This window comes from Corvus cornix, chromosome 1 (genome assembly GCF_000738735.6).
Source record: "Corvus cornix cornix isolate S_Up_H32 chromosome 1, ASM73873v5, whole genome shotgun sequence".
In the NCBI taxonomy this organism is placed as follows: Eukaryota; Metazoa; Chordata; class Aves; order Passeriformes; family Corvidae; genus Corvus; species Corvus cornix.
The window spans coordinates 34,932,911-34,947,363 of record NC_046332.1 but is presented as its reverse complement, the minus strand read 5'-3'; the positions used below and the strand labels follow the sequence as shown (position 1 = coordinate 34,947,363).

The 14,453-nt window shown below is 42.9% G+C and overlaps 1 protein-coding gene across 3 annotated transcripts in view; it reads left to right on the top strand.

Annotated features, from left to right (window-relative positions):
• ME3 (malic enzyme 3) overlaps positions 1–14,453 on the top strand; it is a 119,037-nt gene that overhangs the window by 56,587 nt on the left and 47,997 nt on the right. For all 3 annotated transcript variants that reach the window (XM_039562844.1, XM_010401068.3, XM_039562835.1), the window contains exons 2-3: positions 7,897–8,030; positions 9,322–9,471. In XM_039562844.1, the coding sequence (XP_039418778.1) occupies positions 7,897–8,030; positions 9,322–9,471 (284 nt within the window). The remainder of the gene's footprint in view (positions 1–7,896; positions 8,031–9,321; positions 9,472–14,453) is intronic.

Here is a 14,453-nt window from a genome sequence, read left to right as displayed (position 1 = left end):
TTGGCCAACTGCCTGCCGAAACTGATTTTACCCTGCCCTCTTTCCTCATGAGAAGAAATAATAGCTTCCCCCTTAGCTGAGACATAGGCATGGGGACTATGAGCTTCCCATTTCTATCCTGGACTAGCTCATTTCACTCACTAATTGGCACGACAAGGTGTCACAGCTGTAGGTGTAAAACTGATGTGGAATTACTTAGGGAGACTGGGAATAAAGTGAGGGAGACACCAGGGAGTCTTCGTTTGCTTTGGAGTTAGGAGGGGCAATCCACCAGAATCTGTGTGCCAGGATTACATGGGATACTTTTGAGAGGGGGCTGAGAATTTGGGTTTTGCTTCAGGATTCTGCCCAACAGCTTGGCAGTAGCCCAAAACCTGATGTCCTCATTACTGCTTACTCCATAAGGCCACCCTTCTCCATGATATTTTGCTACATGTGAGAAGGAAACCAGCAAATGCTTCATGATTTAGGCTGATCCAGTCAGGGATGGTCTTCTACTCTGTTGTTTGCATGCACCATGTGTCCCCCACCATTTGGGATTCTGCGCTCCTCTATTGCTCCTAATAATTTCTCGGGATTTCTCTGGGGTTTTTCTTCTCCCTGCCACCTAATTTTTCTGTATATGGCAGTCTTGTTCTCCATGAAGTGATTTTACTCTTCTCCTTTACCAAAAGACACTGAAACTTGTATTTAGACACATCATGCACGTAAACACATTTGTGAATCTAGTCAAAATCAAAAGGAATGTCAGACTTATCTATCTCTCCATAGAGCCAAAGAAATATTTCCATTGGCTTGGCTAGAACTTTGTGAGGATCTTAACATTGCTTTTCTGGGAAGAAGCAAGTGTGCCAAACAAGCTATTCTTTGGGGAAGTTTGTCTCACTCATCTTTTAAAAATCTGTTTTTCTCAATGCAACAGAATCTTGTTTGCAGACAAAACACATAAGGTGTCTAGCATATAGATTCTTCTTTTTTTTTTTTTTTTTTTAATATGGAGGACAAACTGCAGGATATCATAATGAGTTCTCTATTAACTTTGGTATAGAGCTGCACCCGTGCAGTCTGACATCACAGTTCAGGGCTTGAGTAGTATAGCACTGCAGTTCTTCCTATGGATTAATGAATAAATCCCTGAAGACATTTGTCTTATTTATTTATTTTATTTATTGAAGAAAACCTCCTGCAACACGTGGGAACAGCACAGCTTTGCTGCTTTTTGCCTGGGACCCTGTCACATCTTGCATCAGGAATGTCCTCACCAGGAAGCATTTACTTCTGTGAGATAAACTGTGCAGGATCAGGTCCCTCTGACACAGGGACTTTGTCATGTTCCAGTTCTGATCAGTCCTACGTTGGTGTAAACCAAAAGTCACTGAGAAGAATAATAGAAATGTAATCCAGTGAAAAAAAATTACTTGCACAAAACAAATGAGTTTCTTGTAAAACCTCATTAATAGTAGGGACAACTTATGTTGTAATTGAATTACAGGACCTCATTAAAGATGGCTCCCCAGGATCTAAAACAAACACAAAGTTGAGTTGCTTAATTATCATTGTCTTGGAGTTTTTAATAGTGTTTCCAGTCTCTGTGGGAGAGGAAAGAAGAAAAATATGAAAGGATTAGAAATCCACTATTATATCATTTTGTAACAAAGGGGATGGCTGAGAGTGAGGGATTTTTCAGCTAGTGACTGTGAACTCAGAAAGAGGAATAGACACTGTGAGAAGAGTTTGTAAATCACAGTCAACAAAAGGTTTGTCCAGCAATAACTACTGAGAAGGCACAGAGGGGCTTCTTATTTCCAGGTTTCAGAGATATCTTCCCCATACCCCAAAGCATCATAGGTTTAGGTTTTTCCCAAGCTTAAGAGCACAAACACATCCAAGTTAAAGGTAGTATGAAGCTACAAGACTTTTAAAATGAGAAAATAAAGGATTGTCCCTCCTTCATTCTTTTTATGCAAATAATATTTTTGATACAGCTTTTCCAGGGTGGAATGCAGTGCCTCTCAGTCCATCCACATCAGGAAGAGAAGCTTGAGAAGCCGAGAGGGAGCACTGTGAAGAGCCTTATCAAGTCAGTTGGAGTCAAGGAGGTCACAGTAGGATTTGATCTCTGCAGAAAAATCTTTCTCAGTGTAGAAAATGGATGTTTTCTGCTGTTGCTCTCTGCTCCCCAGCCCGTGTGCAGTCTCAGTGGGGATTAGTTTAGCTTCTGGTGCTGATCCCTCATGGGAGGAACTTTTGCTTGCAGATAGTCCAAGTACATCCCAACTGTAAAACTGGACAGGTGCAAATATCTATGGAAAACACATTACAGGAAAAATCTGTATAGAATAAGCTTGTTAAGTTCCCTAACTACTAGGTCTTCCCTAGCCTGGCTGTTAACATACTAATTATAAAGGAGAAGTAGATTAACTACACATGCTCTTGCAGCCTGCATTGGTGATCCCTGTGTGTCTGTATTTCCCCCATGTGCCCTTCCAGCACTCTGCTCTAGTCAGACTAGGACGTTCCCAGTTCCAGGGACTGTTGCCAAAGGGTTGGAGATGTTCACTTGTTTACTCAGCTCAGAGACTGCCAGAGCAGCTTTCACTTGCATGGATGAGGGATGTGGTCCCAAAAGTTTCCTGAGAACTGCAGCTGGAGTCCCAGCACCACAGAGGGCAATGGCCTGGGATTGTACAAACTGCATAAACCCCTTGGTCTGGCCATCCAAGAAGTCCCACAGCCCTCCCTGTGCTGTGGCTGCTCATTGCTCTCTAGAGCACACAGATATGGATAGATGCAGTAAGCCAAGGCTTTGCTCCAAAAAGGTGCTCAGGAGCTGGACATTATCTGAGCTACACTGGACTCTGGATGTTCTACACCAGGTAAAGCATAATTCAGCCCTTGATTAGGCACCCATTACATTAAAAACAGTTTCCTGATACCAGGAACTATTATTTATGTCCTTGTTCCCACCTACAGAAGACTGATCTATAATGAGTAAATTATAAACACAAGCCTTGCTAGCATTCCTCCTGCTTGTATCCAGCCCTGAGTGAAACACCCCCTTCTCACTGCTAGAATGTGCAGGCAGTGATAAAACTAATCATTATCTGTGAATTGGCTTCACCCTTCAGTTTCTGAAATACGTGGTTTTTATGGGGTTGAACTGCAGAGGTACCTGCCACATAACCGATGTGGTGCTGTCAGCAGTAAGAAAACAGAAGCATTTGAGGTTCTTTGCAGTAAGCCTTTCTCCGAACAAAACCCCTCACTTAGCCCCTATGTAGTGTGAAGCCTTGTGGGCAGCTGATTATTTTTGCCTTTGTTTTTGGTTAGTGACATAGCATCTGCCCTCTCCATGCCAACTCATTTCCAATATATTTAAAATTGAATTGGTGCACCTGGCTTTAGCTCTGCAAGGTTGTGGCTCATCATCTAATCATTAGACCTTTCAAGACCAGAAAAAGAGAGGTACAATATGGCTTTCAGGCAGTCTTAAAAAAAAAATCCAAGTCTAAAAGCTTTAATCTTAAACACAGCAATACCTCAGTGAATTTGAGCTTTTGATCTGAGGCAGAATGTGCTTCCAGATTCATTTCACGCTGTGCTGTTTCAGTGAATATAACCACCTCACCATGGGGTCCTACTCCTAGGCCTTCACAGAAACTTCAGAAAGCAGCCTTAATGTTAGAGCTGGCAATTTCCGTTCTGCTCCCAACCCTGCCACAGAGGCACTGGATGATGGACCAGCTCTGTACTGAAAAGTGTTTTGGAGATTTAACTGGTTGTGAAGGCAGCAAGTTCCTCATCACATGTGTTTGCGATTGCTCCAGTACAAAGATACTTATTCTGGTATAGCTCATTCAGATAAATGCAGAACTGCAATAAATGCAGAACTGCAATGAATTAGAGATGTTGTGTGTCACTATTGCCATGCTTAGCCTTGGACTGTTAACAGCACAACTGTGGTCGTGTTTAAACAGTTTGAGCTGCTCCTGGTCTTGTGGGATGGTTGGAGATGTCATTCAGGCAGAGCCCAACTCACCAGAAAACAAGAATGGGTTACAATAGTGGCCACTCAGGCTGTCATTTCTGTAAGGCATCATGGTATTAATTTGAATAGAAATTAGGTGAAGTACAGAAAGTTTTTCTTGTATTGGACATGTGACCATTTGATGAAATACTAAAACTTCTCACTATTTTATTGTGTCAAAAATCACTGAATGGACTTTATTTCCTATTGAAAATTAGCACAAGAAGAATATCAGTGGTTGGATACAGAAATGCCTAGGATGCTGTGTTTCTGCCTTTTCTACCCCTTTCAGAAGAATAACCACTGCTGGTTTACTGTGTTTGCTAGCTTCGCTTCTGTTCTAGGGTATGAGCAGGGGTCAGGTCTGACACCCTGATCATCCAACCTGTGATGTGACTTTCTCTAGACAAGCAAGTAAAGTATTTACTGCCAAATATTTCTGTCTCCCATTATCTGTCCTCCACATTCAAAGGTCACAGAAAGTAAATGGTTTGAAATTGTATTCTTTTTTACCCGTTCATTGTAGATTAACTTTGACATTCACAGTAGCTATATTTATCCTGCTGTGATATAATATTGACAATGTAAAGCCAAATACTGACGCAGAGCTGATGTCCAGTGTTGATCTTGGTCTAGTATTTCAGAAGTCTTCAGCCTGGAGAATGCAGATGATTACAAGTTTTCTGATGAGAATGTATTGCCTTTTTTTTCAATTCAGAAATGATGACTTGGAAAAACTCAAACTTTATCTTGTGGGAATGTACCAGTTCTGCTATGAAACTCATTTGGGGGAATGTTTCTCCTGTCCAGGAAGGAAATTTGGGTCAGAAATGTCAGGCATTTCAGCAGAAACAACCATGTCCTGGGTACAACATTCACAATGACCATGGAGACCTCAATGCTGTTTCTGGGCTTGGCAGCAAAATCCTGGCCTGCTGCCTCCCAGGCAACTGCTGACTCCTCATCTGCTGGCTGGAAGAGGAGCAGTTCCTCTCTGCTATGCTCTTACAGCAAAGATTTTTGAAAATACTTGACTCTATCCTGATACAGAGCAGAAAAAAGCCCTATGAAAATGCTTGTGAGATAAAGATTGTTTTCAGCTATCCTGGAGGCTAAATATTTTCTAAAATATATGAAGACTTTTTTTCTTTTAGTTTGCATTAGTGCACATTTTACTAATGAAAGGAGTGTCACAGTATGTATGTACAAAGCATGGATCTGGCTAACAGGAAAAGTAGTTTCAGTCCTTCCTTCTGTCCAGGCACAGGTTCCTTGGCATTGCTGATAGTTTGCTGCTATGAGATCAAGTGACCCAGTTATTTTTAAGCCAGGTACTTCCTCTTGCTGATTAACCATGTGACTGCACACATGCTCATACTGGCACAACCCCTGGGATGGCACAGGGATGGGAACAAGCAACAGGAGGGGAGAGAAGGCTGCCAAAACCAAGTTCATCAAGATATGTCCTCAGTTTTTCTTTTGCAATGATAATAACAGTTATTTTTCATAGAGAAATGCTAAATCCATGGTGGAAAACAGCAGTTTAACAGCTATGCAGCCGTAAAGCTGCTCATTAATATTTTGTCAAGCATGTGTCTGTGTGCTTGAGTAGCTGTAGTTCAATAATTACAGATTTTGAATATTTCACTGCCAGCTGTTCCTGAAGATATGAACCAGTTGGTTAGTTACGGGTGAAGTTTTCATTAGGATTTAAGCTCCTTAGGCACTCCTGAAAATGTTTTCTGCCATCCTGCTGTCTAATCTCCTATCAGCATAGCAGAAATACCATTAATTAAAGACTGTTACAAGCTTCTTCACAGACTGCAGGATGCATTTACCATTGCTGTTCATCGGGCTGAGTCCAGCACAGGGCCCTGCTGGTGGTCTGGAGCATCAGCCCCTGCGTGCACAGGAGCAGGACGTGCTCAGGCTTTTGCCTAGGAAGTGTGACCTTGTCCTGTAAGAGCAGGGTCATCCTACAAAGTCTAGCACTTGAGCTCCAGCTGTGGGACAGTGTCAGTTACTTAATAAGGCTTGTGGCACTCTATGTGCTACTTGTACTTAAAACAAAAGGTTCACACTGAGAAAGCATCCTGCATGGCCTGTCTGTCTTCTGCAGTGCTAATACGCCACTAATAAACTGTGTCTGGTGGTAAACTGGTAGGTAACTGAAGTGGATGAGTTGGGTACACTATGCAGTATCCAAAATCTTTGCTATCTAGATGTTAGCAAATGTGAAGCCCATCTACAAGGAGGGCTGTGAGGAGGATCCAGAGAACTACAGACCTGTCAGCATGACCTTGGTGCTGGGGAAGGACATGGACTAGGTTTTCTTGAGAGCCATCATGTGACATGTGCAGGACAACCAGGGAATCAGGTCCAGGCAGCATGTGTTTGTGAAAAGCAGGCCCTGCTTGACCAACCTGATCTCCTTCTATGACCAAGTGACCCAGTTAGTGGATGAATGAAAAGTTGTGAATGTTGTCTACCTGGACTTTAATAAAACTTCTGACACTGTTTCCCACAGTGTTCTCCTGGAGAAACTGGCTGCTCATGGCTTGGACAGGTGCACTGTTTGCTGGGTAAAAAGCTGGCTGGATGGTTGAGCCCAGAGTGGTGGTGAATGGAGTTAGATCCAGCTGCTGGCTGGTCACCAGTGGTGTTCCCCGGGGCTCAGTAGTGGGGCTAGTCCTGTTCAGTATCTTTATCAATGATCTAGATAAGGGAGTGAAGGGCACTTCATTAAGTTTGCAGGTGACACCAAGTTGGGTGGGAGTGTTGAGCTGCTGCAGGGCAGGAAGGCTCTGCAGAGGGATCTGCACTGGCTGGACTGATGGGCCAAGGAAAATTGTATGAGGTTCAACATAGTGCAGTGCTGAGTCCTGCAAGGCCAGTGGCACCTGGCCTGTATCAGCAATAGTGTGGCCAGCAGGACCAGGGCAGTGACTGTCCCCCTGTACTGGGCACTGCTGAGGCCACACCTCAAATCCTGTGTTCAGTTCTGGGCCACTCACAAGAAAGACATTGAGGGGCTGGAGCATGACCAGAGAAGGGCAACGGAGCTGGGGAAGGGTCTGGAGCACAAATCCTGTGAGGAACAGTGGAGGAAACTGGGGGTGTTTATCCTAGAGAAAAGGAGGCTCAGGGGCCTTGTTGCTCTCTACAACCACCCGAAAGCCGGTTGTAGCCAGGTGGGGGTCGGTGTCTTCTCCCAAATAACAAGTGATAGATAGGATGAGAGGGAACAGTCCCAAGTTGCACCAAGAAGGGTTTGTATTGGATATTAGGAAAAATTTCTTCATGTGAAGTGTCATCAAGCATTGGAAAGCTGCGCAGGGAAGTGGTGGAGTTACCATACCTGAAGGTATTTAAAAGCCATGTAGATGTGGTGCTTACGGACATCATTTAGTGGTGGACTTGGCAGTGCTGGGTTAATGGTTGGACCTGATGATCTTTGAAGTCTTTTTCAGCCTAAATGATTCTATGATTCTAAACATGTTATGTGATTTGTAAAGGAGTATGCTGGGCTTCCAGGAAGGCCATGGAAACTAGTAGGCATGAGCTAATGAAGTAATATAAAAGAGTATGAAATGAAAGAAACGCTAACAATATGTATACTGTAAAGTTAAAAACACTATAGAAATAAACCAAATTCATATGGCAAGAGTGTGAGTCATTAAAGCACTACTGGTGTTGGACAGCTAATCCAGAAGCTGTAGGTCTGGGTGGTCTGGACCTCACACTCTCTGCAGGGCAGAACTGCCTCTAGGCCCACAGGGGCTGTATTCTGTTGCTTGCTTTCTTCTTGGATATCCTAGCTGATAGTACATATCATGCCGTTTGAATGTGTCTTCCTTTTTTCTTCACAGGGAATGGCTTTTACACTTGAAGAAAGGCTACAGCTGGGAATTCATGGCCTCCTTCCTCCTTGCTTCCTGAGCCAAGACGTTCAAGTCCTTCGTGTGATGAAAAACTTTGAAAACAAATCTAACGATCTAGACAAGTATGTCAAAAACATCTTATTTCTTCTCCCTTTCCCCTTTACTTTTCAGTTCTTTAAAGCCTCAAGGAAAAATTGTGGATTCTGCTTCAATTTACAGATTTCCCTCTGAGTCACTTTTTTCCAGCTGTACATACTCTCCAGCAGCAGAATCATAAAGTAGTTCAGGTTTAAAGGGACTGTAAAGATCATCTAGTTCCAAACCCCCTGCCAAGGGCAGGGACACCTTCCACTTGACCAGGTTGCTCAAAGCCCCATCCAGTGTGGCCTTGAACACTTCCAGGGATGGGCCATCCACAGCTTCTCTGGGCAATCTGTGTCAGTGCCTCACCATGCTCACACTCAAAAATTTCTTCCTAGTATCTAATCTAAATCTACCCTCTTTCAGTTTGAAGCCATTCCCCCTTGTCCTATCAATACATGCCCTTGTAAAAAATCCTTCTCCAGCTTTTATTTAGTCCCTCTTTCAGTACTAGAAGTTGCTAGAAAATGTCCCCAGAACAACCCCAGCTCTCTCAGCCTGTCTTCACAGTAGAGGTGCTCCAGCCCTCTGATCATCTTCATGACCCTCCTCTGGACCTGCTCCAACAGGTCCACTGATGTTACTTTTTTCTACCACTATGTAACTAGAGAGTTCTGGTATACTTTGGGTACAAGAAAAAAGCAGAGCACTGAAGGTAGAGTGAACACATGTACTGCATGTACTTGTCTGTATGGTAATCAATATATTCACTAAAACACTGGATGGAAGAACAGAAAAAAACTGTCAGTGTGTAGGAAAAAATAAAAAAAACCAGAAGCAATAATGTGTATTGACTAATCTTTCTGTTTCTGAGTTTTCACTGCATCCAGTATTGTTCTTTAGGGTTATTGATGGAAGATGCTGTTTGATTCCTGCTGTGATGGACAGTAGGGTTTGCATCTCCACCTCGCTCAGCTGCCATTGATCTGAAGACTGAGGCAGCAGGACTCTTACCCTGTAGACCAATTGCATTGGTTTTTCTGTGTCACAAATACCTATGTTAATCTTGAAAATTATATACTGATAGCTGCGTAAGATGCCTTTTGATGCAAATTTCAATATTCTAAGGTTGTGCATGGGTGTGATTGAGGATGGTGGAGCTGGCCAGGCCCTCTGGGAAAATTTGCTCCAAGTATCTGCTCATGATGCAGCACAAGGGAGTGTCAGGGCTCAGGAGAACTGAGTGCATACTGAGTGAGCCAACAACTGCTCTTTGTGAAACTGTGAACAACCATAAATACTGATATATAACTATTTTGTTTTACTTTAAAGGTATATTGTTCTTATGACATTGCAAGACAGGAATGAGAAGCTTTTTTACCGAGTGCTGACCTCTGATATTGAGAGATTCATGCCCATAGTTTACACCCCAACAGTTGGCCTGGCTTGTCAGCAGTATGGTTTGGCTTTCAGGAGACCACGGTGAGTGAAGAGACTGTGTTTGCGTTTTTTAAAATTTCATATGAATGTTTCTTTTGTATTGACACCATCTTTATGTGGGTGGCCCAAATCATCTAAAACTCAATCCCTCATCAAAAAGTGGACCAGCAAGCAGCTTCGTGTGTGTACATTTGATGATGAGTTGGGGAGTTGAGAATAGCTCTGACTTCTTCCTATAAACAGTGAACAGAGTGGTTTTGTTCTCAAACAGTGCTGTACAGTCCCCAAACAGCTCGCTGAACTTAGGGCTGCACCCCTCCCCATCTGCTGTCTCAGGAGCACTGAGTGCCCTCTGCAATGCTGTTTGAGTAATTGTTGGGTTTTGGATACACTGTGCTGATTTTGAACTTTTGTATGCACTTCCACAAACTACCCCACTAGAATCATTTTCATAGATGATGCTCTGCATCAGTGCCTTCCTCTCTGCTCAGAACAGTCACTGTGTAAATTCATGCAACATTAAACACTCTGTACCATGTTGGAAGACCCCATTCTGCATAATTCTTTTTAATGATTAATGCTTAGATAAATCCCTTGTTAGCTTTCTGAAATACATTTTAGTCCTAGCCTGAAAATTCAATGGTACAGTTCAGTTTTCTTTGCAAGCTTTTAAATTTTTTTGTCCTTGAAATGGACCAGTAGTCAGATGAACATTTTAGCTTTTGCTATAGAAATATGCAAAGTAAAGGAATGGAATAATACCATTTTCAAAGCATTTCACAAGCATGAGATTTGACTGCAGTTTCAGCTGAGAGTAGCGTTACAGGTGGGGGCAACTGAGGCAAATTGTACTCTCTGAGTCTAGGTCACACAGGGTCCCTGTGAAGCAGGGACACCTCAAAGACATAAGGACTGTGTAGACAGATAATTAATAACATTTTATGTATGAGATTATCTTGGTAAACCTGCCTGCTTCCTGCTTGTCATGAAAATTCCTAATAAAGCCACTGTATTCCTTCACATGAGCTGCTCCTCAAGATTGCTTTTTGGCCTGTGTCTATGCTAGGTAATTGTGTTCTGTGTCCTGATGTGCAACTTGTGGATCTACTGGGCTGGGGTGAAGTCATTCATCTAGTCAAGCCTTGATCGTATCCCCTCCTCCTCCTCAGTGTGTATGAGGAAACCAGAGAAGGATCTGCACTCTGTACAGGGGGAAGACACTTACTTCTTGTGGGCAGGAATAAAAGGGAGCAGAGATAAGAGAGTCCAGATTGTGTCTCCAGGTGTTGAGCTGTGAGCACTGTCAGTCAGGGAAGAGCACACTGCTGGTTCTCAGCTAATCAATATTCATACAGCAATTTCTGCTGTACAGCCACTGTGTCTTTGCCTCCTGGCTGCTTTTACCTTGTGATAAGTTAAAACAATATTTGGGAGCTTTGCTTCTTCTATTTTCATCCATTATTATCTTCAGGAAAGCAGGGATGTCTTTCCACATACTGAACTCTTTCTGCAGTTGTTGCTGTTGGAGAACTCCCCTTCCTGTAACTCATGTCTTTCTCATGTTTTAAATCCACATTATTTTACCAATGCGATAGGAATGTCTCATAGTCTGACAGTTTTGCTGCTAAATTTGGGCTGGGTCTTTTCTGGATTCCAGCCCATGGTGGCTTCTTCAGGAAAGAGCAAATGACCATGTCCTTGGTACACTGGATTTCCTGTGGTGGGGAGTTTGTTTCCCTAAAGATACAGAATGAATTTCAGCCTAGCTTCAGGTTTGGTTGTAATCAAGGTTGTTTTAGCAGAAGAATGTTTTTGTTGCAAAAAGAAAAGAGTTCTTACATCATGTAAAGTGATGAGACTAAAGTAGGAAGTGTTCACATGTGCTTTTTTTTTCAATCTGACTCTTACTTTCTTGGGTTATATATTTTCTGTCCTGGAGCGTATTACATACACTAGGAGTTGGCCTGCAAGACAAATAATTCAAGGTAGGATGCTAGTACTTCTGCTAAAATCATTGGGACCAGCAGATTTAGGGATCTCGTTAATAAAGATCTAAATCTGAATTTTTAGCTCTTCCCATCCCATTATCTGAAGCTGCACTGGCAGTCTGAAGAGCTGATTCTTCTAACCTAATTTTATTTGTATTGGAAGGTTTTTAAAACAAAATGGCACTCATATAAATATATTTTACTGGTGTTTTAGGAAAAGCAAGCACCTGGAACGGGAGAGGATGTCCAAGCCCTTCAATTTTGCTCTGCCATCACAGGAAGCTTTAACATTTAACCCTGTTCACTAACTAATCATACTTTATTTTAAATCCGCAATGAAGCTACCCTATGTAGCCCATTCCATTAACTCTCATATAAATAGAAAGCACTTTTCCTCTAGTATATAACCTAAATGTTCTTTGCCAACATCACCCTCTCTACAGCAGCCTTTTCTCAGTAGAAGACTGTTCAGTCTGGTGGTTTTCTTACCTGTAGTTTGTGCTGCTCTGCCCTGGTGTTCTCACTCTGGAGTGTCCTTTTTGGCTGCACTTCTCCTGAAATGCACCACAGGAGGGCAAGCACTGCTTTGGCCCAGAGGACTGGCAGTGTGGAAGAGGTCGGAGCAGTCAGTTTAGTTCTGCTTACACATCCCAGCGGGCCCTCACCTTTATTGGCATTACCTGAGGGCTCTGGTCACTGTAATTCATTTTGTCTTCTGCCTGTGAATCTTTTCTTTGAGACAACTACCACACCACATACGTGCCACTCTAGAACTCTGCATAGCATTTCTCCTCACTCTGTGTCCTGCTGTGAGCTCTGTTCTGTTGGGTTAGGGTCATTCTCTCCAGAGAATCAGTGTTTCTAAACTTCTCCTCTGGAGTGCCACACCTCCCAGCCCGGCTCTTTGGGCAACAGATAGCTGATTTGAATGTTTGCTGTAGCAATTACCTTTTTATCCGAACTGTCACATTTAGTGCTGTTAACCCGGCAAGAGAAATGAGATAGCTCCATTTTAAAACTCCACGTGGTGCTCCAGCATGGATGGATGTGCCCATATAGCACAGCTTATTGTGCGGTCTGTCTGTGGCCACAGCAGCAGCAACCTTTGGACACAATTAGCTTCTCTCCCATCTTGGAATCTTTCTCAGCTGCAATAGTGCTTGGCTTTATACTTGAAGGTTGAGCCTGGAAGGATTAAAGTGCAAGTAACTTGCTTAAAAAGCAGATCTTGTACAACAACATCTGAAAACAGTCCTAAGATGTCCAGGAGGGCTTCTCTCAGAATCATTTATCAGAACACATTTATCTGTGTTTGCATGGCTGCAGATTTTGTTAGTCAGATACTGTTGTTGTAATTGCAGGACTCAATGCCTCTTTTCTCTTTCTTAGTCTTTATATACAAACCCTTAATGGGTGAACCTCTAACCTGCACTTTTACGGGGCCAGTGGATGGAATTCTCCTTCCAGGTCAGGGCTCCATCATACTCCCTGCTAGCAGATTTATCTGCTCCAAATGGAATCAGACACTTGGTGTTCTTTTCTTTCAAAAAGCTATCCAGCCAGGATTTCTATATTTAACAGTAGAAAAGAGCTACTAGGAACAAAAACACTTGCAAACATTCGACTCTTCTCATGCTTATCTATGATTCCCACAGTTTCCCCACTTCTTCTGGTGGGCCAGGCATAGCTCCTGATGCCCCAGCAGGTTCTTTGCATTCCCCTGCCTTTCTTTGTACTAGTTGCTTTAAATTCTTCAGGCAGGATATTTTTTTCCATTGGCCTCAGACTTCTTCCTATGTGATTAAGCCTCAGAGGTTTAGAATGACTGAAATAGAGGCGGAACCGTAAAATTATTAAAAATTACATCCAGGCACTGTTGCCTAAGAGATCTGAAGTTTTTGCTGGAAGGTGTCTGTGTTGAATACATTTTTCCTATCTTGTTTTCCAGCCAGCTCCCTGGTGAGTTAACAGTATTTGTTTATTTAAAGCCATGTAATAAGCATTACAACCTTCAGGCTAAAGTACAGTTTCATTTTTTATTTTGAATTTTTGAAATAAAAAATATAAATTATTATGTAATTTGTAAGTACAGGTTGAAGTACTAAGCAATAGCACCTCTTTTGCAGTAATGATTAAGAACCCCGTCAAAATCTCTCTTCTGTGATCAAACCATGTATAATAAGCACAAAAGAAGAGTAGCATGTCCAAAGAGAAGTCTTCCTAAGCACAGGTCCTGTCTGCAGCTGTGGCCAGTAAAGGGAGTACTACAGGACTAGAATAGGTAAACATGCTCACTTTTTGGGGACTTCTCAGGTTATGCTCCTCCTCATTTTGTGTCTTGTGGTTGCAGTTTTGTTATGAAAATCTGTTGCTCCCTTTGACTCACAAGTTCTGTAGTGGTTGTGAGGGGACGCAGATGTATGCACATTATCAAGGCCAAAGGATGTGACTGGAAATAAGAGTCCCAAGGTGACAAGACTTGTTTCATATAAAGAATATATCTTCTGCAGTGTATGATGATCAAGGGTGATCCAGACTTAAGGGAGATTTCTTGCAGTTGTACCGCTTCAGGTCCTTTGTCTGCACATGTGCAGGTTTGCAGTCTGTCTCCTGCAATCCATCCCTGGCATCCCCTCATCATCCCCTCCTACCACCCCTGTGCCTCCACAGATGTCCGTGCTGCTGTGTAATGATGGTTCAAGGATAAATCTGGGCCGATCCAAGTCCTTTTTGGGCCAGGCTGGCAGTAATCCAAATAGCCAGTTCACTGCCCCCTGGACAGGAGCTGTGCTGACACGCTGAAGCAGAAGCCAGCTGCTCAAGGCCTGGGGAGGGCAGGCTCACTTATGTTCAGCAGCAGCGATAATACAATTAGCTTCAAGCAAAGGACAGGCTATCCTAGGTACTGAGGAACATGGGCCTTGGAAGTGTTTGCTTTTCAAAGCCCAGGGATGCCTTATCCTCATCAGAAATTTGGTAGACGGAAAGGATGAAATGTAACAAAGCAGGGCTTGCAACTTTGAGATGCTAAATGAA